General features: G+C 42.2%; 1 protein-coding gene across 1 annotated transcript in view; it reads left to right on the top strand.

Annotated features, from left to right (window-relative positions):
- The window catches only part of EIF2B3 (eukaryotic translation initiation factor 2B subunit gamma), an 86,643-nt gene that overhangs the window by 26,069 nt on the left and 37,593 nt on the right, over nt 1-22,981 (top strand). The window contains exon 6 of the mRNA XM_015870157.2: nt 15,956-16,045. Within this exon, the coding sequence (XP_015725643.1) occupies nt 15,956-16,045 (90 nt within the window). The remainder of the gene's footprint in view (nt 1-15,955; nt 16,046-22,981) is intronic.

Below are 22,981 nucleotides of genomic sequence, written 5' to 3'. Positions count from 1 at the left end.
AGGTCTATTCTTGCAATTATTTCATATCCACTCTTTTCATAAATAATATCTTCTTTTTCTGATGAATGCTTATAATCAGAAATTAAGTCATGTTTGCTTTTGGCTCTTCCAACACAGAAACAGGAATTGCATGTGTACATTTGGGTAATCATCCTCCTGCAGATGCACGAGCCAGATTAGAGTCTGGCTCTCCTTCTCAGAACTGAATTGGTTTCACAGCACTAGTAGGAATTTTAGAAGTTGTAAAAAGTTATTTTCGCCAGTAAAGCAAGCAGATCTGACTCTGAGTCAAAACAGGAGGGCTGGCCCTATTGAATAAGAGAGTGTGATTTTTACACACTAACTTCTCAGATTATAACCATGCTTTTAAAAATGGCATAGCTTTAATCGTATTTCTTTACAAAAGATGACTCTGCTGAATGCTTCGGTATAAATACCGGCCTGTGAGTTTTTGAGGCATAAGTTGGGTATAGATGTTCCAAAGATGCCCTTGGAGGTCCTGTTTGCCTGTTGAGAAGTTTCTCAGGTTACTAGAAGTAACTGTTGTAACCTAAAAGGCATTTGTTTTCATAGGAAGTTGGCCTTTATTATTATGCATTTCAACTCTGCTTTTTCTGCAGGTACGTTGGGGATGAGTGTAGCCTTCAACTTCAGAAACTGAGTATTTCTTAAATGATGTGTTGTTTCTATAATGGATTTATCCAAATACCAGGGAAATGTTAGTTTTAGTGCTTTTATTTGCTGAATTTATTGAATTTAGCTATAGAAAGAGTTATTGGCAATGGGTTAAATTTTACTGCAGGATTCTTGACGCTAAGTGTAGGACTAAAAGCAGAGAGCACAAAGCTCAGCATTTGGTTTCTAAATGTGAGTAAATGCATGTTGTGTGGCTTGTCATTAGTCATCTGTGTGATGCTGAGGTCTCGAACCAGCATTTAGCCCATGACTCAGTTTTACTTTCTGAAGGTTTCCGAGGAGGAAGAGACGGCCGCGTTGTTTGGACGCTGTAGAGTGCGTGTGACTCTGTGAATGTAGTGCTTTCTATGAGTCATCAGGTTGGATAATACTGAAGTTGCATCTCAGTGTTATTCTGAAAGGAGCTTGGATCTTGAAAAGATGACGAATGTTCTGTTCATTTAAAAAGAAAAAAAAAAACCCAAAACTTAATATTTTGATACAGCTGCCACCGTGCAATTTTAGCACCGCAGTGCAGAAAGGAAGGAAACGTAGCCACTGCTGGTTCTTTTAGTGACGTATTTATCCCCATTGATCTAGATGTTATCTCTATGGTGTAGAAGTTCCTATGGATGGTCTGGTTAGAGGAGAGGCACAGAGCGATCCATGTTTTGCTCTCAACATATGTTTTCAGCCGTAGTGTATATTTAGAGAGGCATTGTGTAGCTGCGTGTTGAAATTTTAGGGCTTCACCTTGTGTCCAGCATCCCCAGAATGACCAGGAAGCCACAGAGGGGCACAGAGTCCTTATTGTGTGGCTGGGATGGTACAGAGAAGAAAAGCCAAAGGTCAGAGGAGTTATCCCTACTTGTGTGAGTGCTGTCAGGCTCTCCCCACCACATGTCAGCCATGTGTTCCTCATCAGCGGGATGTGGAACTCCATGACGCAGAGCAGACTGGAATGCGGAGTTAGTTAACACCCGCCGTTGGGGAATTTATCAGCCAATGTGGAATACTGGGGGGAGGAAACAGCCTAGTTTAAAGCAAAGTAAGGGTGAAATGAGGCATGTGACTGTTCCTCTTCAGTTAAAAGTTCTGATTCTGCTTGGGGCTGAGGCCCTGATTCCTGAGCTCAACTAGTGCTTATGGTTGTGGTTTGCTTACCGTACAGCATTGCTGGGTTTTTGTCTGCATTTTAATCTTTTATATAATCATGCTTAGCGGAAGATTTCAGCAGTGGGCTGGAGGCAAACATCCATAGAAATTTCATAAGGAACCTATTCATCTAGATCATGTGAAAAAACCCGGACTTAGAAGAGCCTTCCCTTCATTCTGGTCACACAAACGATCATCTCTCTGTGCAAATGGCTATTGGTGTCAGTCGAACTGTAGTTGCATAATTTTTTTTTTAATGCTGTTTTATTACATTTACTCGTAGCTAGTGTGAGCTCCAGCTTGGGTGATTTATTGCAATTAGCAACGCTAAGAATGTTGTGTAAGTCTCAGCGGAAAGAGTGAGAATATGCAATGAACTACTTGGAGGTGTATGTGTGCCCGGGATCTTTACTGGGTTTGCCTTCTTACTTTACTTGCAGCAAGTATATATCTTTCAAAGTGTTTCCATTCATTCAGAATACAATGCTGAATTCCCTCTTGAATAGCCGTTGTGTGGTTCTCCCCAAACAGCATTGTGCTGGCAGTTTCTGGAATTACACAGGAAATGAAGAGCATAGCAAGCTTTCCTTTCTCTTGCTAAGACATGCTCCACGGGAGTTCTTCCAGTAGATCGAGTAAATAGCAGGGATCTGTTCCTAAGGGCACCATGTCCTCTACATTTCAGCTTTGAAAAATCCTAATTTTCCCTGGCTTTAAATCCTTCTTTTCTCTTCAGCGAATTTATTGCACCATTTCTCCAGCTAAAGAAGATTAGATAGAGATCCCTTTTACAAGCAGTAAAACTTCTTAGCCAGTTGTCTTGGAGATTTCTTATAAGACTCTCCGCTTCCTCAGTCACCAAATACACACTGTCATGTTAGAAATTGTGAGAAAGTGGCAATTGGTCCTTGATGTGCAAACTGTCAATGCAGAATGCTGTATCTAGCACAATTACTCATTTTCAGTGTAATTTGCTTGTAGCTGCATACACTTATGCATTGGCCAGCAATAACTATTCGTTCTGCTTTGGTGGATGATCTTAAAATCCTTCATCTCATATTTTTTTTCCTTCTTTGTAAAGAGGGGGGTTCTGGGGAACATCCATAAGCTGTATTTTTCTAATCTGATTCAGTCAATATGTATAGAATTTTAAAGGAATAATTTGTGGTTGATGGACTTTAATTAAACTCCAAGTCTTGGAAGCAAGTGAGTAAGAAAATGAGGGAAATTCGAGTTAAAGCTGAACTTCTAGTTTTTCTGCATATAAATCTTGCAGCAGCTGGTGATATTTGCAAGAGCACAAGAGGCTGTTTTTTCAGTATTCCCTTTGATTTTTTTTCTTGCTTTATTATTCCCAAGCTGTAGCATTAAATATCATTTCAGAGGCCGTGCCTGTCCCTAACTTCTCTCTGTCCTGTCTCTATGGTGTGCGCGAACACATGTATGCAGATGCATGTATTATGTAGCTTTGTTCACTCACGCATTGGCACAACATTAATAGAACTAGGTATGTTTTTTCTGTTGTTTTTCCCCCTCCCCATCCCACCACTACCCCCCAGTGAGTACTGCATTGCTGAAAATACCTCTGAAATTCCCAGTTCTGTGACTTTGAGCCTTCGCCAGGTAGAACAGTAATAACAGAATCACGGCCAGCAGTGCCATAAATTTCAGCTGAAGTATTGGGTAAGAAGGCTGATTTCTGTTTGTACTCTTGTTAGAGATATTTATGCAGGGCAGGTCTTTCAGCAAGTATGATTATTTTCAGAGAGGCCCTCTCCATTCTTGCATTAGAATGTGCTGGGGATGTGTGCAGGGAATGGCACCTGACGAACAGCAGCCAGACAGAAGGAATAAAATCCCTTGAGTGTGAGACTTCTCTTTATGGCCATTTTTCACTTCTAAAGCCACTTGAAAAATATTGTTCTTCAGGTAGATTTCTTTCCTAGATCCCTGTGTTAGCATTTGGGTGCCTGCCATTTTCCCAGACCAAGAAGCTACTGAAGACCTAAGCTTTTCAAGTAGGAAAGTATGCACACACACAATTTGCAGCACCAGACGCTATTGAAAGAATAATGGACCATTCCCACATTGAGTTTCATTCTTCATGAGCTCCCTCCCAGACCTCTGGAGCCACTGTGCAAGCAAATGATTACATTCAGTTTCTGTTCCATAACTCTTCCTAAACAAAATGTTAATTGAGACGTAGATTTACACAATTTAGATTCCTTTGTTAAATCGATGTGGTTAAAGGTAGCCCCTGGTTATTGAGGGAATGGATCGCTGAGCCAAATTAATGCTTGCTGTTTTGTTTTTCTGTATCCTGCTGTTTTTGAAGGTAGTATATGTTTGAGATTTAAGGAACACCTCTCCTGAATGCATTTGTTTTAGATCTGTGCTGTAGTAGCATAGCTCTAGAATGCAGGTTTCTGTGTGTTCTGATTTCCATTGCTATGTGAAGGAAACAGCCTGAAGAAAATAAAAAGCAAAAACACAAGAACCCAAAACTTTATCATTTTTTCTTAGTATTTATCTGCTGAGAGGAAGGGATTATGATCACAGAATGACCTGGGTTGGAAGGGACCTGATGATATTGGAGTTGTTATGTAGATTATGGGCCTTCCGATGTGTCAGGTATAACCTTGTGCATGAGGTTTAAAATGATTTGTTACATTCTGGACATCTGTTGATCTGAAGGATTTGCAGCAATGTTGTCTGACCTTTCATGTCAGTGATGTACTCTTGTCTTTGAGGTAAAAAAGAAGAAAGAGCAGTAAAATAGAAACATTGATGTTTGATAGTTGTAGAAAACCATTGAAATAAGGTACCTTTCTGTTCACAGCAGTATAATTCTTGTCTTCATGCATGTGATGCTGGAAGGGTTGAAAAATACCATGTCAATTGATATGCTATTACCTCTTAGCATTAACGATATCTTGTAAGTAATGCACAAAGAGATCTGGCTTCTACTTACTCGCCTTTGTGGCCTCAAGAAGCGTGTTTCATATTTGTCTCTCATAATTTCTTCACTTTTTAAAATAAACACAATATTACTTCTCCAGCCTCTTACAGGCATAACTCATGAATGTTTATGTCAGTAATGTAAATGTAAAATGCTGCTCTGGGTATGGGGTATGAACTGTTGTCTTTCCTGCGTTTAGTGCTTGCTAAAACAATCTGCAGGAAGCAGCTGGTGTAACATTGCATGCAGTGTGAGCTACAGATCATGTTTATCCCCAGATTTTCAGTTTCAGCACGTCAGTTGTTTCATCCGTCAGACCCCAGTAATATTCAAACGTATTGTCGTGTATAATGCTATTTGTTCTTCAGTTTTTCACAGGACACACAGTGAAAAATGAAATACGATTTGTTTCCTCTTAACAAGCCGCTATTCCTGAGTGCACGCTGTGAAATTTGCAGATAGGTGGTTCCTTGCCTGCATGTGACCTGGTTTTACAAATACTGCCTTGAGTCTGGCACTGCACCTGAGCTAACATACAAGCATCTGTGCTGCTGCCAGGGCTGCCTGGCAGCGTGTAGTGGGCGTTGGTGCAGCTCCCACGCAAGGAGGAGCTGGGGGCACTCGTTGGGAGCCAGCCCTGGAGCCAGCGCAGTACTATTGCCAGGGCTTCCTCGGATCTGCATTACCCCGGATAAAGGAGAAAAGGTGATGTTTATCTTTGTGCGTGAAGATTTGATTCTTTCTGAACCATGGATTGTGGTAATGTAAAAGGTGATAGTGCTCTGTTAAATACTGACCTCAAAGATCATGCACATAAATGAATGTGTTGAATGTGAGGAGGCGGTTTCTGGTTGAAGGACAACCAGAGGTGATTTGTACTGATGTGGATCAAAATACAGTGGAGGAAAAAAATGGATGAGAAACTGTTCTCAGTAGTCGTCTTCATGACCCTAAGCAGTAACATCTCCCTCACTGTTACTGTTTGTCACAGTCAGAATCAATCCTCCATTCACACCTCTCAGGAACTAATTATGTCAGCCAGTTAGTTGAGGCAGACCCAAAACTGAGATTAGAACTTTCAAACAGTAAGAAGCAAGTGTTCTCCTGTTACATGAGCATTACGTGCTGACTCGATAAGCCGAGCTTTGCCCCAGAGAACATTTCTGATTGATTTTGGAGTGTCTTTTATTAATGGAACTGGTTCCCTGCTGAACCAACAGTGTGTTTTTAAGAATGCACTTTGAAAGGAGAGGTGATTCTTCTTACCAGAAATAGAACTGCTACACTGTACAGTTTATACTTCCAGAAATTGCTTCAAGGCTTCAGTTTGTATTTGATTTTTGGCTGCTTTGTGAGATTGTGTGATCCAATCGATCTGGTCATGCTTTTAATTGAAAGCATGCATATTTTGTATATGCTATAAAGTATCATTTGCATGTGAGGAAGAGCCCATGAGATTGTATTTGAAAGCTTTAAGCTGTGCCTGGGCATAGAGAAGGCTTAGCAAATGGTTTTCTGTGTGTCCGTTGTGTAGTTGTTGTTTTTGGTCGAATCAATGTACGTCAGAGATCCAAATACAAATAAAGCGCGCTCTGCGGGCTAATTAATTCAGTGCCTCTGTGGAAGAACTTCGTTTCTGGAATTCCTCTTGTAAATCCGAGATATAAACAAAAACCTTGTTACTTTTATATCGTTTCCCTCTGCCTCATGTACGTGATTCTGGAAGTCGGGGAGTTGGATGTTTATGCCTTGTTTTTATAGCAGAATATTTGTGTGGCTGAGTTTTTATTGAAGCATAATTCCTGGTTTCCTCGCAGTTGAGCGAGGCTACTGTACAGTGGGAACATACATTAACTTGAGTCACTGTACAAGGCTGTTCAGTTTGAAGCCGTTGAGGCAGCAAATCATTCTCCAGTGTTTCCTCATTAAAAGTTGTTTGCTACTTCTCTGGAGATCCTGAAAATAAATTGGAAGCATTTCCTGAAAGAAGGATGTGCAAAGAACAGCTTATAGGCTGCGGGTTCTTCTGTCCCCCATCTCCCCATCTGCCCAGGGAGGTGGTGGAGTCTCCTTTTCTGGAGATATTTAAGACCCGCCTGGACGCCTACCTGTGCGACATGGTGTAGGGAGCCTGCTTTGGCAGGGGGGTTGGACTCGATGATCTCTAGAGGTCCCTTCCAACCCCTGCAATTCTGTGATTCTGGGTGATTCTGTAATTCTGTGATCTCTTGCACCACCTGTGACTGGGACAGGTAACGTTACGTTCTGTTCTGCTTCATTTTACCTGCGTGCCTGGCTGAGCAGCTACCAGAGCCTGCCTTTCAGCTGAAGTTGGCTGTAGTTTGTTCCTTAATGGCTTTACAGTGTGCTCATAGGCTGCGAGCTCTTGGCTTTCTAGGTCTTAAATGATCTAGTGCAAAGATAGTACCTGCCTTAAGAGTTTATCATCTAAACGGACATGCTGTTGTGATACTGTCCTTGCCGTGCATCAGATGTGAATTTAGGGCTTTTTATTATAAACATATTTTTGGTGCATTCCAACATAATCACAAAATCTACCATTTGTGAGGAGTTTCTGTTTGTTAGTGTGAATAATCAGACCCACCGCTTCTGTTAAGTACAAAACCTCCCTTTTATTTTTAATAGCAAAATACTTCCAGAGCAGAACCCAGCAGTTCACATTGAAAGAAGGAAACGTCACACATCTTTTAAAGCTTCCTGTTCATTTGGGTTGTTCTTACTGCTTCTTACCTCTCTGATGGCTTTTTTCAATGCTGTTCTCTGCAAAAGCAGCCTTTGTAGACTCGGTCCCTTTTTTATGTTACTAATAGAGTCTAGAGGCTTAGCACAGGTCTTTATAGTTGCAGATTGTTTCCAATACATTTTTTTCCTTTACAAACTATGGGCAGGACTGCACACGAAATCTCTGTTATTGTATTTGTGCTTTGTACTCATGTACTTGTTGACTGTTTTACAAGCCAGTAACGTAGTAGCCACAGGCTCGGAAGCTTGCCCAGAAATCTGGCATATTTAATTAGTGCTAGTAAACAAGCAGAGTTTCAAATTTAATTTTTCCTTCTTTAATTCCTATAAACCTCAAGCCATTTAAAACTTAATTTTGACACTAGTTTCGTTTATGCAGTTGGATAATACTGAAGCAGTCCACAACCACACATGGAATGGTCCCAGTCTCTTCCAAGCAAGAAGGGAATAGAAGTTGTTTCATTTTAATAGTATTTGAGGTTGCCATAAAACTGTAAACGATAATCTTCAGGTCATCTACTATGTGTTTTCTTTTTCTTTTTGTGAAGCTAAGTGTTTCAAGATGAGGAGATTGCCCTGCTATGGGTTTAGCCTTGTAAAGGAGAAGGACTGCATTTGTTGCGTCTCTGGTCTTGGTACAGAGAACTATTTGAAGGGCAAATGATGGAGGCATCTAAACTCCCTTACCCACCACAGACATCTCATTACCTCAAGTCTGCATGGTTTGAATCACTGCTGCAGATAGAAGAGGATTCAGCTGCTATCTTTTCCTTTTGCTTTTCAATCTCTGCTTGTGAGCAGTGGTGAAAATGGCTCCATGTTACTGCTTTCACCATTAGGGACTGCTGAAGTCTAGATTAATGACTTTTCTCCTATTTTTATTCCTATAATTACTGAAGCCAAGCTGTCTCTAGACTACAGGTGTGCCAATGTCCTGCATCGCAGTGATAAAATGCTTGCTAATTTTAGCCTGGAACTGGACTTTGTAATGACACCTGCAAAAAAGCTCCAAATTATATCAGTATTTAGTATTTATATCACAGTAACGTGCTGCAGTGACTTCTGTTATGGCCATTAACAAATCTGGAAATTTTAAGTTATGAGTAATCCGGTCTAATCAGAAACTAAAGCAATGTGGTTGTTACTGCTGTAATTACTTGTTTAAAAAATGCATACTTGGACTTGGGATGGATGTTAAACTCTTCTTGTGGTAGCAAATGTTCCTATGTCATTTTTTTTCCCCCCGATCTTTATGTTCATCACCCCCTGGGGTTTCTGATGATGTCCTGTAAAATGCAAGTTACGTATTAGAAGAATTACTCATAGAGTTACTTTTAGTTGGATAAGGAGGAGGAGGCTGCACTTCAGAGGAACTTGAACTCTCCTTTGGTTTTAAATTCTATCGTCACTCTGCATAAGTGATGCATTCTCTATTTGTAAGGCTTTGTTTTCATGACATTCATATTTGGTACTTCTAAAATATTTGCTGACAAATACTGTAGTGTCTTTCAAAGCGGCAAAGAATGTGTGCATCTCTGTTTTACTTGTGTGGCATTTATACTACTTGCTGTACTTCTTCTCTGTAGATCTGGGTAGTGTTTGAATGCTGATGCTGTCCTGAATCTCATGACTTAAAACTGATGTTGCCCTACCTCCAGGCTGTCGTGTGCCCGAGGGTGTACCTGAATGCAGGGGCTGAGTCATAACTTGAGCTCTGTTTTCCTTTAGGGAGGTAGAATTCATCCCTGTACTGTACTATCAAAGGAAAGAGAGCAATCAGGTGTGGTCTGTGCACAGTAACAGATTTCAAAAGAGATTTTTAATTGTAAGCGGCTGATAGTGAAGAAGGCTCTCATGAGGTACCTGCATTTTGCAGATCCTACACTGTAAGTTCTAGCTGTAGGGAAAATGCCCCTCTGTGCCCGAGAGGCACAGAACACCCTTGAAGCCCTCAGGAGCAAAGCTCTGATCAGCAAGGTGTGGTGCTGGGTATAGTTCTGTTTGCCTTCAAGTCTAGGGCAGCAGCATAAAGAAACTGCAGCAACCTTCCTGTGTTTAAGCTATATATTGCTAGTGACCTACAGCTTTGACCCAGTATTCACTTTCACTGTTTCCCATGCATTTACTGTAATTATTTGATTTAAGAAAATATATCATATGTCTGCTGCTCGGCCCTTTGGGAACTGGTGTAGGAGGGATCAGCAGGAACTGCTGTTCTTCAGTAGCCTCTACTCAATCCTCCAGCTTCGCTTGTTTGCTTAAAGCTTGTTCCTCTTATGTGTTGTCATCCTTTCAGCCCTGGTGATCTTAGGGAACAATTATTTGCTAAGGTGAATTTCCACTAAGCAGGAAGCAAAATGAGCTGAAAATTGGAAATCATTAGGGTTGCCAGGTGCAGACTTTTAGTTCTTTCTCCTCCTTTAGCAAAGAAAGCATTTCCCAAAGCTTGATTAAATCTCTTAAATCACAGTTTAGCTCAGCATAAGAAAAATAAGCTCAAATACCAAATCTGAACGAAGTGACTAAGCCACGTCCCGTCGTGTTGGAATTGAATTGGTTATAGTGCACAGTAATCTACTTCATTGTCATCCCAGCCTTAACTGTAGCATGAGATTATTACATTGAATGTGTATAATAAAAAGGCTTACACTTTGTATGTACTGCTTTAAATATTTTGGCACACCACAGAAAGAAACTTTACGTGCAAGGCTTGATTAATCCTTTTTCTCTGTGTGCAGAACAAGTAGCTGCTGGAGCTCAAGGGTAGAACCTATTAATAATGTCTCTGGCAGACCCTGCCCTCCTTCAGTGTATTCTCCTCTCTTCTTACCAAACTTCATCCTTATTATCACGTTGGTCTCACTTTTGTTTTCCAAGTGAAGCATGTGGGTGTTCTAGCAGACCATCGCCTAGTAGAAAAGCACCTAGTGTAAATGATGTGCACAGCCTGGATTTCAGTGGAGGGCAGGGAAAGGAGAAAGGGGGTAGGGAGACTGCGGGGAGCCCCAGCCCTCGTGTTGTTCCTTACAGCTGTTAGCACTCAGTGTGGCAGAGCAGCCCCTTCAACCAAGCTTAGGGAAACTGCTGTCCCCAGCAGCTGTGTCAGCGTGCTCTCAGGGGATGCTCACGCACCCAGGGAGCCTTCCTCCTCTTGGGGTGGGTGAGGAATTGCTGCTGTTCTCATTTTCGTAAGATGAAGCTGGAGCAGGGTGAGGAAAAACATTCTGTGCGGGGCTGTGTGATGAGTTGGCCACACAGCCGTCAGCACCCTCACTGCTCAGCGCTGGAGTCGGAGAGACGTAAATGTTAAGTCGTGGCGTCGGAGCCAAGATAACGAGTCTTTGTGTACAGAAGGTCATGCTGGCTTATTGTAAACCATTGCTGACCTTGAACAAATATTAATCCTGAGCTCTGCCTGCTAACCTATACTCTTTATTCTAAAGAAAATGACTTAATCTTTGGCTTTCAATGAAAGCGCGTTTCTTTACCAAAAAGTTTTCAACATCTTCTTGTCAGAAGTAGGTTCATAATTTGTACTAGAGTCTCATGAGCATATTAATAATATAATACAACAAAGAAAAATGGCACATGGTGAAGGTTATAAATGAAAAATATTTATTATTCAGAAGGCTTTCAAGCAACTCTAGGTCATTAGATCAATAAAACATTTGGATTTTGAACTACTTGCCATTCCTGGTGCAGGGCCTGTGCAGAAGTAGCTTTGGGAGGATGAAGTGTTACGTTCCTGGGTGTCTGCAGGCTGTCTGCAGGCAGGTGCTGGGGTGTCTGGTAGGAGAGCTGGGCTGTGAACATGCCATATCCTTCCCTGCTAGGCCCTCAGGGAATCAAAGAGTGTTGTACGATGCCCTCTTGTTTTGGTAAATAAAGTTTTTAGAAAATTGAAGGAAGAGCAACATCAAGAAATTGGGGTGACTGAGCTTGGGAGGCAGAGGTCAGGGTCACTGTGGATCATGGCACAGTCCATAGGACAGGCAGCAGTAGTCTGTGTCGCCTTTAAATCCAGCTTGGCAATGGTATTACTGCCAAGCTGTACCTTGCTCCTCGCTGTGCCAGCTGCCTTACATCACCCAGGTGTTCCTCAGAACACAGCTGAACCAGTTCTTCCACCTGAGAAACATCATACAGCCATCCAGAGCCATTCTATGATAAATGATGTGATTCCTCTAATTAAACCTTGCTCAGCCCTCCTGCGGAGCTGGCAGAAGGCAAGTGGCCCCGGCCCAGTTTTGCAGGACAACCCAGGACAGCAAGCAGAGCCGTGCACCACAGCTGCTGCTGTTCAGCCCAGAGATGGCAGCATTTCACTGGTGGGCAACGCAGGCCCGCCGTACAGTGGGGACATTCATTTTGCTAAGTGCTTTGGGATCCTTTTGGCCAAAAGCACTGTGTAAAATTAAGGTCATAAGGTGTCTGGGATTTTTGAAGAGCCAGTGTAACAGTGGTCTTTTATTATTAGCGAGTTTACAGCCAAGAGCTGTCCCGTAAATGAGCAATGCGTTTTAGGGATTTTTTTTTTTTCTCCTTTAAAAGTAGGAATGCTCGAGACATGAAAGGTGGTCTGGCAGCTTTTGCTGTAAGACTTCTCTTAACGTGGCTCTGTACACTGGTTTTGTATCAACAGGAGGGTACCACCTCCGTGCAGACAGGCAGGGTCAGCCCGGTGTGTTGGAAGTGGATGGTGTGCACTTCTTGCAAGAATACAGTGTGCGCTGTGGGAAGGGGAGGAAGGGGATACACTTTGGCTATGCAGACTGTGTGAGCTACTTGCAATTACTTAGAACATAAATGCATGGAATCCGTCATTTTCATTCAGGGCGCTTTTCATTTATTTCTTTGAGGGATAGCAGGGAGATGAACTAATACTCCGTAAGCCCACGGTGGATGTAATTCACATATCAGCTCGGAAGCCAGGTTAATAGTAGCTGTGATTGCCTTCTTATTGTGTCACCGCTCAGATTAGTGTTGGAGTACAGATAGCCCCAGGTCCTTGAGATTATTTAAAGGCCTTCATATTTTCCACCAACAGCTGTATGAAGTTAAAGGGAAGGAGGCCATGGGATTTCTCTTTCTCAGCTAGTTTATTTGTGAGGTGCTGAGGTTAATGTGGCAATATCCCATGCTTAGTAGAGAGGCTTTTTGGCTTTAAGCATTGTGTGCGCTCCCTTCAGATTTATGATTTTGACCCCAGCCTGGCATTATCACACTGTCAGTGGGAGTGCGGGGCTGCTTGGAACCTCCAGCTCTCGGTGGTAATCGCTCTTAATTAGTTTACAGTTGAAACAATTGTCCATCTTTTTGCCTTTAACAAGGGAAGGTTGCTCTATCGGTGCTTGACTTCCCCGGGGGAGGAAATCCCAAGAGAGGTTATCAGGGAGAAAAAAGCTCGGGGCTGTGCTTTCAAAGCAATGCCATGTACGAAGCATGCATCAATCCTGTTAGTACTGCTTATTATTTCACAATGGCGCGTGAGGAATGATGGACACAGGCCTTTCTAAGGCCTCTTGCAGACCTTTATGCTCTCTCATCCCGAGTCGGGATTTTGTGGAATTAGGTGCTGATAAAAGCTAATTTTACACATTAAATTGCATTCTTTGAAATTGCTCTTTTAATTGCCGATCTTTTCCTCACTTCTCAACAGATCTCTGTGAGCTTCCTCATTGTCAGCTTTCTGCCAGGGAGCCCTCTGTGCCGCATCATTAGGGCTGAAATCTGCCATCACTTAACATAACACACAGCGCTTACAACAGGAGCAGCCCCCTTGCTTGCATGGGAGCACAGACTATAATAGACGCTATAGTGGCAGCGCCAATGGGAGCTTTACCATGTATTTTAATGACTCGTGCTTGATTACATTTGCTAGATTGAACTGAAGTTCATGTAGTAATTGGTATGATTCTTTTAGGCTTCACATTTGACGTTCCTCGCTCATTAAAGAGCTCCAACAATGGCCGTCGCAACTTTCATCTCTCCTGCGACCCTCTCAGATGTATATCCAGCCTCTGGCTTTTGATAAACTACCCAACCCTGCATGCATTAACACGTACCCATCTGCAGCCAGCCCCTCCCACTACCTTCTCCGTTGCTTTGATGATATAATTAAAAGCACTGTGCATTATCTCCTTCCGAGCGATAAGTGTAGGTGCGCCGGCTCTCAGCTCCCGCATTGTTTGTTATTCGATTCTCCCCGTATCAGCTGTTCTTGTGACTGGCTCATTTTTCATAGGTTGTGAACATTAGCTGATGGAGGGGGAGATCAGAGGCATGGGTCGGGAGCGCAGCTTTCTGTATTAGTAACAAGATGCTCATTTGAAATAGCAATGGAGTTTGCTGTTATCTATTAGATTATTTGACTCCCGTTCTTGTACCCGAGGATAAACTGGTTGAAGTGTTAGTCAGTGAAAATGGATAGAGACTTTAGTGGCTTGTTATGAGACAGTGCTCTTATCAGCCTGGATTAGTGTGGCTATTTTCTCCTCGAGTCTGGTTTACAGAAATCACAGTTTTGTTTATGCATATGCCCAAACTTGCCTGATTGACCTCCGGGACTGTGATTATAATATTAATCTATGGGGCTATTCTGTTGCACATCTCTTAGGTGGTCTGTGTTTCAGAGGATTTTCATTGTGGGACCTCCCCCTTGTTCAGCATGACATTCCATTATTGTTATATATTCTGCATTGAAAGCCAACTTAGAGTGGTGCTTCAGTACTTCTTGTGATCTGGCTGGATTTTCATCACTCAAGGTGTGATGAAGCTGCTGAAAGGACAGCACTGTGCTGCTCTGTCTGCTTACACACATTTCATGCAGCTCTGTTGTAAAGTTGCTTAGCTTCTTTGATATAATACTTGCATGTAGTTACGTATCCTCAGTGCATTGAGGTGTAGCTAAACGGTGTCGTTCCAGTTTGCAAGTGGGGAGACTGGATGTGTGAAAGCTGCTCAGAATTTGCAGATGCAGATCTCTTTAAATTCAGTAAATTCCCTTTCCTTGTATAAGGAACATTGCTATTTGGGCTGACTTCCACAGCAACATCTGGGCTACTGATAATATCAGTACTGGAGCACTGCTAGGTGAGCTCATGTTTTGTTAATGAAGTAACCTGCTGGAGGTGTATGTATCACTTTGTACCATATACTTACTCCAAAGTGCCATACAACTCATACAGGAGCTTTTTCTTAACAAATGGGCCTTACAGAATGTATCACCAGTTAATAGTACCCTTGGCTTGAACTGAATAACATGCTTGAGAAATGCCATCTGAATTTATAAAATTTTAAGACCTTTGGTTGTTCAGTGTTAATCAAGATACGCTCTGAAAGAATGTCTTGCTAGAATGCTTTGGTATATTGATATTAGTAAGCAATCAGTGTGCTAGTATTGGTTTAACTTATACATGTTCTAGCTTAAGTTGTGAGTGATCCTTCTTCTTAGCTAATTAGTAAAAGTGATGTTGATTGCAGACATCTGACTTTAGTGTGTCCTGGAGTAAGAGAACAAAGTTGGCTGGAAGATACTGGTAAGATGTGTTTATTTAGACTCCATTACAGAATCTGGGCATCAAAGGAAGGAAAAATGAAAATATATATCCCTTTCAGGTTTAGGCTGTGATTTCCTTCCTTGATAGCCCCAGAACCGAGTCCAGTTACACACATCTTGGACCAGTCCAGCGTAGTTGGACTGTTGATGGCTTTGTTCTTAAAACAGTGGATCTGATAGACTTCTGAGTTACTGAGATGTTAATGTGCCCCTGGTCTGAAAGGTAGGAATTCCCTGTTTGCCATTGTTTGGCTGATGATGAGAGGGAGTTTTCTTGATGCTTTCCATCTTATTGGACTGGAGACACAAATGCATAGTAATCAAGCTGTGGCAGTCGTTTGTAATGTGTAGTGCTGGGAAGGTGGGCAGACCCCATCTCGTTCCCCTGTTTGCCTCCAGGAAGAGCTGGAAAAAACACAGTAGTGTTGTGTTTGCTAGTGGAACATGCACAGCCTTGCATATTAAGGCAGGCACTTAGCCAGAAGCTTTGAATTATTGTACCCTGACATTACCCACTGTAACTTTTAGCACTCTGGGCCCATTACTTTGGCTTCCTGCCCAGTAATGTGCAATTTCCACTTACATAAGAAGATGTAGCAGGAGTAATGACTCCTTGGAGGAGGTGTTTTCTTTCTCAGCAAATCAGCCCAGGGCCAGCAGGTGTAAGTTTGCAGAGTCCAGTAATGGCAGCCTGCACTATTCTCCTGCCTGATAATCCAGCAGTGGAAAGAAGGAAGCAGATCTACCTTTGCAAACTTCTCACAACCCACTGACTTGATTGCAAAGCCGAACTCTTGCAAACAGCCATGCAAAACTCCATGATGTTTCTTTTTTCCCTCCTCTAGGCACCCCAGGATGCACATCAGAACAGGGCTGATGGATGCCCATCTCTACTGTCTGAAGAAATACGTGGTAGACTTCCTTGTAGAAAACAGGTAAGAAACCAAACACAATGTAAAGTCATAGCAGGTTTTTACACTGACAGGTACTTCATACCGGAGCTTTTAAAGGGAAATTTGCTTCATTAAATTGGCTGACATTCAATGGAAAATAAGCTAATTAAAAAACAAACAAACAACTTTAATGTTGTGAAAAACAATGCTGAGCGTTATGTCTCACTTTCTTGCTTAGGCTTTTCTTTTAATCTAGTAATGGCAAAAATGAAAGCTAAAATTTTGGCTTCATTCTGCATCCCTTGTTATCCTAATGTAGCTGTGTTTCTTGGCTGCTCACTTTGCCAGGGCTCCCCCATTGTTAGGGCTGTGAATACATTTCTGACCTTTGCTTTCCCCCACCACAGTCTGTTTTGGCCTTTGAAATCACCTTTCCTCTCCCCCCTCACATCCACCACCGCTGCAGGTGGGCTATCTCTGCAGCATCCTATGTTTTTAGCTTGTGATGTTCCTCTGTCAAAACTCTGAGACCACCCACGGAGAGCAAGAAAAACATCCATTTATGGAAGCGGAGAAGGATCTTAGCTATAATATTTCATGAAATGGACAAAAAAAACCTCTTGTTTATCTTTAAAAAAAAAAAACCAACAAAACAAACAAATGAACAGCTCTCCTCACAGTAAGTAGTTGGGTTTTGGAATTGATGTCTTGCTCCTAGAATTTTTCAGCTCTCTCATGTATGTTACATATATTGAATGCTCACTGAGTTCTCAAGAGTTTTTCTCCCTTTTAAGTAAGATGAAAGATAAAGGGGTTGAGTAAGCGTTGTGTTCCTAGTGCTTTTCTTAGTAGATAAACTGATGTGAGAAAACATTGTGGGTGGGTGAGTAAGGGGATTTGTGTTAGCCTTGACCATATACAAATCTGGTGATGCAGTTGTGTATGTGTTCAAAGGAGCTCTTTGAATAAGGTTCTGGGAGTGAGTTAAAATTAAGTGGAAAATCTGTGTTAACCCTCAGGGCAATTTCTTACCATGCATAAGAATAAAGCTTATCTGCTGCTGTGACTGGCACGTGGGAGCATTGTGCGAGTCATTTTAGATCTCATTTGTGTATGAGAATGTCTGAAAGGTGAGAAGGCTTCAGGAGAAGGCATTTTAATTCTGGAATAAGCCTTTTATAACCTATATTTTAAAAGAGCCACTGACATCTTGGGCTCCATGCATTCCACGGAAGCATGAAGCAGTGTGTATGCATCTTGTGTCATAATGCAACGTGTAGAGTTAATGTCTGGAAATCTCAGCTGTGTAGTTCTGTTGGAATTGAGCATTGCTTGAATATGTGGAAACATTTCACACATTCAGGTTTTTTTTTGTGTGTGTACTTAGTTCTGTTTTGAATTTAGATCGTTATGTCTGGGGAACAAGGACAGTCTTTGTCCGGCATGTCACAGTGCATGACACAATGAGGCCTCTAAACATAAACAGTGGTCATTTCAGATTTCAAGGCTTTATGCTGTTTCCATTCAAGCTGGTCAAATCTTTGCTTCTATGAGCGGTGTGATTTTGCCTAACTTATATTAACCAAAGCCAGTGGAGTGAAATTCTGCTCTGCATTCCTCGTGTTACCTCCAGATCAAGTCTTCTGGGTTTTTGCAGGTTTGTCCAGGGCTATTTCTGTTCCAGAGATCATTCTGTCTTCACTGTTTTATGAAGCTGGCTTGATTTAGTAAGATTGCATTACAAATACCATCTAGCTGCTATGATGTGTTGCTAAGGTCTGACTGCCACATTTGCCTTTCAAACAGCAGGTAGCTGCCTTGTTCTCTTCATTACATATATGCTGCTTATCCTTTGAATTGAGAGGGAGAGAGTCAATTGCTAGTAATGTGTTTAACTGGCAGATCTGGAGAATGGGCCTTTTGCCACGATGAATAAGTTGGGCTTTCAGGCTTCTGGCATTGGTGGGCATTTGCAGCTTGTTTTTCTTTGCTAAGGAAGGGGAGGACAGTGCATACCCAAAGATCTTTCCTTGTTTGGCAGCAATATGCCAGGACTCTTGAAAGACCCTGCAGAATATTTTTCCCTCAAAAGTACTGACATGGACATAATTGTTTGGATTTAGGGAATCTTTGTAATACTTTGGGTTTTAGACTAGAGAAAATGTACAGTAAGCCTTCGCCTCTCTGCAGTTTTACCCCGGGACTGGAGAAGCTCAGATGCCTTGTTTAAGTTGTGCGTGTTTAAAACTAACAGCAGGGATTGAAGTGAACAGTGAAGCTCTTGTGTGGTGCCAGGAAGTACTGACACAGTGTACTTCCTCAATATTACAATATTTACATTGTGTTAATATTTTAACAGCGGGGCTTGATGGCAGGCAGAACACCTTCTTTCATTGTTTGTAGCTTAGTAAAGCATTTGCTTTTTTTAAATTCAAATTGTATTTTGACATACGAGAGCAGAACAAAATATCAGGTCCTACAACCGGTCATAGCTCCCCATTCTGTAGAGGAAAGTTATGATTACTTCCAGGTCATAGAATTGCATGAAAACTAATGTGGTTGTGTGTGTGGGATCTGTTGCTTCAAGTGGGATAAAAGCCCAGTGTACTCCCAGTTTAGCTGCAGAGATGTGGTTAAAATGGCAACTAGCTCTCCCACTGAGAATGGAGTTTGCATATAGCTGCACCTGTAAGAGTAAATTACATTGCTCTACTTTGATCAGGTTAATATATGTGTTGAATGTAAAATCAAAAATCACTAGCAACTATGATAGGAAAATAGGGGCCGGGGGGGAGGGAATGTGAACTGGCTGAGATCTTGTTTTGTCCAAGTACATGAATCTGATGTTAGGATTTGGGACGACTCTGTAATATGACACCCATAGAAAAAGGCTCCATTTATTGTTCAGTTCCCAAATGGAGCATTATACAGAGGTTTTATTATCAGCGCGGTCACTGTCTTTGTGTTGCTGGACAAACCCCTTAATGTGTCTGTGCACTTGTTTCATCTTCTGTGTGGGATTGTTTGGAGAATGATCAGTGTGTGTTTGGCAGCACTGAGATTGTACCTTGGGGGATGCTCGGAGAGGTCAAAACACTGCTCAGGAGTTGGTAATTCAGTTCGTAGTCCTTTAATACATTTTTATGAGCTATTTTGAAGGGCCTGAATAACAGATTCTCTTGCCTGAAGTCTTATTGTGCTTTAGGAAAGCAAACAAGTTGCTGAGTTCTAAAAGCAGAAATCTGTAGTGAAAGTGCTAAAAGCAGAAATCAAATATTAAAGTCAGAGGGAATGGGCTGTCTATTAGAAACTCCTCAAATCTGTATGTCTGACAAAAGTGAAAGATACCATGGTCCTAATGGTGTTTAAACCTGGGAATTAAACTGGTTCTTCTTTCCTTGTCGAGGAGGAAGAAATGGAGTTGGGTAGTTGATATCTTTGTGTCCATTTATCTCTCAGCCACTAGTTTAACACGCACCTTTGTGAAACTGAGTCTTCAGGCACGTGACAGTCCTACCTTGCCTTAATCTGCTGAAATGAAACACAAGTGGTTCCACAATGACCTGGGGAGCAGCCGAAGAAATTACTGCCCCAAGCAGTTTGTCCTTCCTTGCAGCTGGAACTGCCTCCTTCCCCTCTCTGCACCACCAGGGTAGACTGATGCTCCCTCATCCTCCTAACTGTGTGTCAGTCTCTGCTCAGCTCAACTGCACCACTGCTTTGCACAGTTAAAAATCTGTTCTCCCTGTGCTCGGGCAAGAGCTTTTCTTTCCTAAACATTTCATTTTTCAGAATAAAGCTGGCCTTGGATGCTTTCATTTGGCCGTAGGTGCTGCTCTGCGTGTAGCGGGGAAGGCAGACAAGTGCTGGCTGCCGGAGCTACCCTGCCAGCACAGGGCAGCGACAGCTGAAGGTGAACACCTGCACCGCGTGATGAACTGCACAATATTGCTTTTCTTAAAAAGATCATTAGGCAGGCCCAGCCAGCAGGCAAGACAGCAGCAGAGGCTGGAGCTGGCTGGGGGCATGGCTCCACCCCACAGCTGGCGGGCCTCACACCCCTGGGGCCCTGGGGTGGCAGCCAGCACAGTAGCCAGTCCCCTTTTTGGCACTCTCCTGAGTGCTAGGTTGGAATCCTGCCTCATTGCTGCATTCAGGGCAGATGGAAGAAGAGAGTCCTTATTCCTTTTTTTTTCCTTGTGAACTTCATCTGTAGCGGAGGGCAGATTCTGGCTTTGTGAACCCAGAGCGTTGCACAGACATGCACCGAGACTTCTTTACTATGTGCTGGCAGTCTGCTTGCTAGCAATCCCAGCAGAGCTACTAGCAAAGGAGATGTGATCAAAGTGAAGTTGTTTTGTTGTTTGCGTTCTGGTTTGTTAGATTATTTCTAAAGCTGCAGCCTGGTGAAATAATTTATCTGATTTGAAGGAGGGTAAAAATAAAGCAACCCTTTGTTTTGAAAATTGGAGCAGTGAAGGTGAATCTCTGTTTCTATCTTGCCTGTATGTTCAGAAGTATGTATGCAGTACACATTTATGATACACGTGTACATAAGTGATGTTGTACCCAGTCAGTTGTTATCTGTATGTGCACATCTGTTACATGTGTTCAGCTCTCGTCTTGCTCACAGCTGAAAGCCGTAGCCATGTGCAGCCTGCCATTTCCACCTCTTACTGAAGGATACCAGATAATCGGAGGCCAGATTGAGGCTGCTTAAAACGAGGAAGTATGGGGTCATACTTCTTATGTTACCTCTGCGAGTCATTGTTATTAAATGCTTACTTCACAAGTCAAGCTCTTGGCAGTTAGGAAGTGCCACAGCTGAGGATTCCTGTGCAGCATTGTGGTTCTGTATGTGCCACACATTACAGTACGGTCTCCAGTTACATAGCTCTGTTCTTTTTTCTTTCCCTCTGTCACATTGCATCATTTGACACCTGAGATGTTCAGTGAAGGAGATACTGTTTAATATTATGTTTAATTTCTGTAGTTAAGATGAAGGCTACCAGCCTTTCTTTCTTCTCATTGTTTAAATTGTGTTCTGAGGATAGGGTAAATGCTTTCCATTCAGGTTTGTGATGTTCATAGCTGCTGCTAGAATGCTCTGTATGCATTTCATTAACTGTCTTTCCAGCACTTCTGTGAGAGAAGTCACTCTCTCCATACTGAAAGGGGAAAGCTAAGGCACGCATCAGTTCAAGTCTGAAGGCTCTGCATCTTCTTGAAATGCTGGAATAATCTTTTCTATCGATGATAGTTGTTGCACGGTGATGCTGAGCAAATCAAAAGCACTTAACCAGTAGCAACCTGCAGAAGTTAGATTTGTGATCTGCATTCAGCAGCTTCTGTAGACTCCTCTGACAGAAGGGAATTTAAAGGGGAAAAAAAAAAAAAGAAAGGTTTTCAGGCATCATTCATTTGCTTTAAATATTAGCAGTTCTCTCTCAGCTCTCTGTCTTGTATATTTAACACACATGTTCTAACAAATGAGGCAGGCATTCTTCTGCCTCATTACACAACCTTTATTTATCCCCAGGGCAAAGTCCATCTTTACATTGGGTGAAGAAGAAATGGAGACTGGGGAGAGAGGAGAAGTAGGTGAATACGTTTTTAAGGCTTGTGTCATAATGTGTACACACAAGGTCTTAATTAGGGTTGTATAAGTGACATAGGTCTGGCTTTTCTTAATTTGTGTGCCCAAATTGTTACCCTGATGTTCATTTAAAATTGTGTTTAATTATGAGTGAGTGCATATATACATATATGTAAAATACATGTATCGGTTCTAAGAATGTGAATACACATGTTCAGTGAGGCCAATGTGACTCCTGCTAGTGGAGTAGCTGTTATCAGCACAGATTTATCACCTGTCAGGTCAGCCAGCAGAACGATGTGATGCTCTGAACTTACCCAGCTCAGCCTTTGTGACCTTGGCCTGAAGTGTGCTCTGTTATGCTGAGGAGCATTGAATAAAGCAGTCCAATTACCTTGTATGAAGAGACTCTTAGAATGAGCGTGCCCATCGTAGAAGGACTAAGAAAATTTAGCTACAAAGGAGGTCTTTTCCAAGTGAGTGCATACAGTACTTTTTCAGACTGAGCTTGATGTAGTATGGGCACTTTTTATGATTACAAATGTAACACCCTGACAAAAAGATGACTCTGTGCCAAATTGCAAGCATGAAAGCGTAAGAGTTTTTCAGCAGAGTAGCTGAAATATTTTTAGCATGGACAAAACAAAGTATTTTTCCATAATTTAGTTCTTGGAAATAGCTGAGACATTTTTGACGAAGCTCTCCAACAAAAAATCAGCTTGAGGCAAACACCTGGCATGGGTAATTTCAGCCAAAACAGTTAAATTTTGGCAAAGTTTATAAACAGATGAGAACAGAAACTTCCAATAGGAAATGATAGGCAATTCATCTATAGGCACCCAGGTTGTACCGCCTCCAAAAACTATTTGTCTTGTGTTTTGTTGTTTTTCATCTAAAAACAGATGCCATTTTTTTGTTTGCTCAGATGTTACAGCTTCTCCATCGTGCACATGGGTGGCAATCGAGTTTTCTAATGTAAGGAGGTTCTGAGTGCAGAAAATCCTGCTTTGAGTGCAGAGTCACTTGGGAACTGGGCAGCTCTGTTTGTGGCCGGGAGGAATGATGTATGTAGCTGGAAGGGCAAGAATGATAAACAGTGGCCCTGCAGTCACTTTGAAAGCTCCGAGTAAGCATTCACAGTGCCTGGTCCTGGCCATGCTGAGTGCAGATGTCGGGCCCCTGGGACTCCTGCCTTATGGGGTGCTGGAGCTAAGGGAGCGAGGCAGCTCTGTGCTGCAGAATGGCAGAAGTGCTGCCTGCCAGGATGTGCTGGTAGAGAAGCTCTTTTCTGAACATAACGAATTTGCTGTAAACTTTATAGCCAAAGTCAGCATGATTTGTTTGTAGAGTTGAATGCTGTTTTTCTGAACGGCTGAAATACA

Source organism: Coturnix japonica, chromosome 8, assembly GCF_001577835.2.
Source record: "Coturnix japonica isolate 7356 chromosome 8, Coturnix japonica 2.1, whole genome shotgun sequence".
Taxonomy (NCBI): domain Eukaryota; kingdom Metazoa; phylum Chordata; class Aves; order Galliformes; family Phasianidae; genus Coturnix; species Coturnix japonica.
This window is presented reverse-complemented; position numbering and strand designations above follow the sequence as displayed.